The sequence below is a fragment of the Pteropus vampyrus genome, unplaced genomic scaffold (assembly GCF_000151845.1).
Source record: "Pteropus vampyrus isolate Shadow unplaced genomic scaffold, Pvam_2.0 Scaffold72, whole genome shotgun sequence".
NCBI classification, from domain to species: Eukaryota; Metazoa; Chordata; class Mammalia; order Chiroptera; family Pteropodidae; genus Pteropus; species Pteropus vampyrus.
In genome coordinates, this window is record NW_011888853.1 from 1,572,867 (window position 1) to 1,577,125 (window position 4,259).

The window sequence follows — 4,259 nt, forward strand, 5'->3', positions numbered from 1 at the left end:
CCCCCCTTTTGCTCAAGCCATTTTATGTTTGAACATGATCAATGAGGTGGCTTTGTGCAACCATGGGAAGCCTCTTTACACCTTAATTAAGATGGATTTTGGTTTTACTTCCAAAAAGAGGAAAAATCTAACGCCCTTAAAATGGTCACTTAGGCAAGATAATGAGAATCTTTTCTAGGAGGTGCAGAGGAGACTGGAATGGGAGATTCAGAGCTGGCTGCCCCTCTACTCCCCCACCCCCCGAGATGGAGTGGATGTAGATTTAACCCCTGTCCCACCTGCCCGCCGTCCTGGGCTGAGCAGTCGGCCCGGGGCAGGTGACAGCACCAGAAGAGGGCTCAGGGTCAAGTCCCACAGCAGAGCCGTGCTGGCCTCGGAGAGAGAGATGAGCAGGGTGGACGACGCTCAGGTTCCATGAGCAGCAAGGCGGCGCTCCCCCGTTCCCTCTGCTGACGGAAGTGAGCCCGCGTGGGTTCTAGCTGTCGTCTAGGCCTCCACTTTCTTTAAGAGGAAAAGAAAAGGTGGTTTTTCACTCTAGTCTCACTTGTCAGCAAATGTCTGGTGCCACCTCCCAGTCTCGCTTTTGATTCTGGCCATAAAAATGCATTGATCCTTTTAATATCACCCAGGTTATTAGGAAAGTCAAAATACTGCCAAAAAGGGGGTGGAGGGAGAGGGACAGATTCCGGAGCCAAGCGTTCCCTTTCAATTATCCATGCCTGTGCTCTGTCCACCAGGGTGTGTGATTGGGACTTGACCGCTTGTCTGTGTCCTAGCAAGGAGAGGTGAGAGCTGCCTGCTGCCCTTCCCAGAAGCCCGGGGAGGGCCACCTTGTGGATCAGCCTCCTCCTGCGGCTGAGAGCGTCAGGTGGCACCTGTGCTCCCACCTCTGCCCCCAGCACGCCCCTTCTCGGTGTGCATGGTCCCGACCTCTCTCCCCAGACTCACGCTGCCTCCCACCAGCTTAGTTCACCCCCCTGTCTCCCGTGCATCAGAAGTACATTCTAACTGGAAACAGGGACATCGGCACAGCGTGCTAGGTGTCACACGTGCACACGCACTTTGCTTTATCGGGTCGGACCCATTTTGAGATTTCGCTAGGAAACAGCTCTCAGAAGAGGATGCTTGCGGCTTGTCGGTCTGGTCCTTCGTACCTCCCCCGACCTCCCATCTGCCTTTGGCCATTAACCCGTGGCCTTCCCCTGCAGCTTCATGACGACTACCTTCGTGGTGGAAGCCATGGCAGCAGCCAACGCCCAGCTCCACTGGAAGAGGATGGAGAACCACCAGGTAGGTGTGTGTGTGTCGCCCTGGGCTCCGGGCGGGGCCTCCGGCCAGTGGCGTCCCAAAGACGCAGCCCTCAGCGGCCAGTTCTTCCCTCCTTGCTGCGCGGAGGGCTCGTGTCCACAGCGCTACTCCGGGACCCTGTCCCAAAGCTGCAGCTTAGCAGCCACCTCGGCTTGCAGGACACGTGCTGCCTCTGCTCTTTCGGTACCGCGCGTGGTCCCTCCTGCTCCCCGCCTGCAGCTGGCTCGGTCACGCGGAACCTCCGTTCCCAGGAGCCGTACCGCAGCGTCGGACCTGCCATCCGAGCATGTCCGCACCTGTAACGTGACAGTGTGGAGGTGCTGAGAGCCTCCTAGTCAGACACCTGCAAGAGAAAACAAGAACAGAGGGGACAGGCTCTCCGCCGTCCCCAGGGTTCTTCCGTAGTTACGAACTCCTTTTTCCTTGTTTGTTCCCCCTCCTCCCTGACCCACCCCCTCCCAGAAGGAGGACGATGGGGACTCCTCCACAGCCTCTGACAGTGACAGCCTCCTCCAGGACAGCCACGAGCGGGCGGAGAAACGGCCCATCCTCTCTGTGCGTAAGTCTTGGCATTCGAGGCCAGCCCGCAGTACCCTCTCGGCCACAGCTTCCCTTTCCTCGTGGGGCGGGCCCAGGAGTTCCTCTGCAGGGACCCCGAGCACTTCGTGCCTGCAGGATGGTTCCTGGGAAGGCACTGGGGGAGAGTAAGAAGAGCAGGGCTATGGGGCTCGCGGCCCACGCTGCACCCCGCGTCTCCACTGGTTAATGAGGTCTGCAGCTCCGGTGAATTGCATAAGCTCGGCACCCCAGTGTCCCGCCTCTCCTGGTATCGAAATGCGTGAACGCCTGGTTCGGTGCCCAGGGCACACTGGAAGCTCGAGTGAATGCCAGGCCTCCGATTTCTCCTTCCTCCCATCCCACCACACGCACGCGCACACACACGCATGCACACCTGATGGTCCCACCCCCGGTCTGGCTGAGGGAGCCACTTTCCTTCTTACCCCATAACCAGTGTCCCTGGGGTCCCCTTCTAGAGACCGTTTTCAGGTGTTTCGAGCAGGAAGCATTAGGGAAAGTTTTCTCAAGTTTGAGTCACTTGGGGAGTTCGTTATTCCCGGGAGTTCAGCGAGCTCAGCAGCGCCCTCTAGCGTTCCCACGTGAACGAACCGCCCCCTCTTCCTGCCCGTTGGCTCCACAGAAAGACGCGGGTCTCCAAACCTCTTTGAAATCACAGACCGTGTGGAAATGGGACAGATGGCCTCCATGTTCTTCAATAAAGGTATAAGCTCTTCTTGGCGTGGGGCGGGGAGAGGGCTCGGGGAGAGCTGGTCCTTCGCTACAGACCTGGGCGCTCGGAACGAGGGCCCCACCTTGGAGACAGGGTGGGGCAGGCGATGGGGAGGAGCGGACCGCTGACCTGCCCCAGTGCCCCCGAGGAGCCACCTTGTGAGGGGCCCAGACTGCCTCGGTGTCACCTGGGGCCCCTCCTCATTCACCGGCGTTAGGGATAAGGAGATGGCTGCCTAGCTCCTGCAGCATGTAGAGACTGGGAACCCTGAGCAGCTCTTCGGGGAAGGGAGCCGTTGTAGGTCGGCCGGTCGTCTCGCGCCTCTGATTTGTCTGCCCTGTCTCCTGGGCCGTGCTGCGTAGGGCGACACAGCCGCTACCTTGTGACAGCGGTCAGCTGTGCTGTGCACCCACGCCTTTCCGTCTGTCTTCCTGGTGGTCAGCAGAGGGCGCCAGAAGCCCATGCGCAGGGCTGCTGTCTGGGATTCCACTGGAAGGTATTCTGCCTCGCCATCAGAATCCCTGTTTGCAGAGGGGGCGTCTCTGCCGGTTCTTTCCTCTCTCAAATGTGGCTGTACTAACTTGAGCTGAACGGGGACTGTAGAAACTGGAAGCTTCTTAACGGCTTCTTAGGATGTGAAGCTTTCCATGTATCACTGGTCGTGGGATTTGACTGTCCCATTCGGAGGATCGTGGTCATCAGCCAGACGCTGCCCCAGAGTGATCCCACCCCCACTGCCAGCCTCACTGAGGGCGTCCAGAATCAGGAAGACCAGATCGGTTGTGTCTCCCCACTTCTGGGTGGATCCTTCCTTCCATGTCTACCTCTCTGCAGCTCATCAGACTAAGATAAGAGACACAGATTAGACAAAGATGAACATTTCTGCCCAGAGGCCATACACGGGCCCCTTCCAAATGCAAGCTTTTGAAATAAAATGCACATCGGAGGCAGACAGACACCCTTTAAACCTCCCTAATGCTCAGGTTTTACAGTCTGCCCTGATTTCTTTAAGAATCGCAGCCACGCATGTAGAGGAAGCCCCCTCCTCATCTGCTTTGGAGTTTCTCAGGCTCGGCACTAATGCCCTTTGAGCCGGATCATTCTTTGCCATTGGGGCCTGTCCTGTGCATTGTAGGATGCTGAGTAGCATTTGTGGCCTCTACTCACTAGTTGCCAGTAGCACCTCCCAGAAATGTCCTCAGACATGGTTAAACATCCCCACTAGGGGTTGCAGGGCACAGTCGCCCCGAGTTGGAAACCACTCCTCTACTCTATCCCTAATGTACCGATCATGACCTTGACCTTTAGAAGGGCTGCCACCCTCCACAGAAGGCTCTCTTGGGGTCCGACTCATTCCTTGTAATTAGAAATGCCAGACCTAGTCATCGCTGTCCTCTCAGAAAATTCATTGATCCTCCCGTTTTTGTGTCTAGTAATGAAATTTATTGATCAGGGAGGGCCAGTGGCAGTTTATAAACAGCTGACACTGGAGTCCGTGGGCAGGTGGAGAGAGGCTGGGAGTGGGGAGGGGACGCTGCCTCCCTACAGAGAGCATCGGTGTCGGAGCAGAAAGACGAGCTAGGGCACAGGCTGTCCTGGGAGCCTGCGTGTCAGTGGCAGGCAGACCCCAGGGGCCACTGAGCTTGGACAGTGAGGCTGTCCG

General features: G+C 57.6%; 1 protein-coding gene across 3 annotated transcripts; it reads left to right on the forward strand.

Annotated features, from left to right (window-relative positions):
* The first annotated feature begins 56 nt into the window (after positions 1-56).
* LOC105293417 (transmembrane protein 104) lies at positions 57-4,194 on the forward strand. 3 transcript variants are annotated; one of them, XM_023531662.1, is made up of 5 exons: positions 57-785; positions 1,209-1,290; positions 1,774-1,867; positions 2,507-2,587; positions 2,959-4,194. In XM_023531662.1, the coding sequence occupies exons 2-5, from the start codon at positions 1,213-1,215 to the stop codon at positions 3,174-3,176; spliced, it is 471 nt and encodes a 156-aa protein (XP_023387430.1). In that variant the 5' UTR covers positions 57-785; positions 1,209-1,212; the 3' UTR covers positions 3,177-4,194. The 3 variants fall into 3 exon arrangements, with proteins under 3 accessions (XP_023387430.1, XP_023387431.1, XP_023387429.1); XM_023531663.1 differs by having other exon boundaries at positions 72-785; positions 1,771-1,863; positions 2,959-4,192; XM_023531661.1 differs by having other exon boundaries at positions 73-785; positions 1,771-1,867; positions 2,959-4,189.
* The last annotated feature ends 65 nt before the right edge of the window (positions 4,195-4,259 follow it).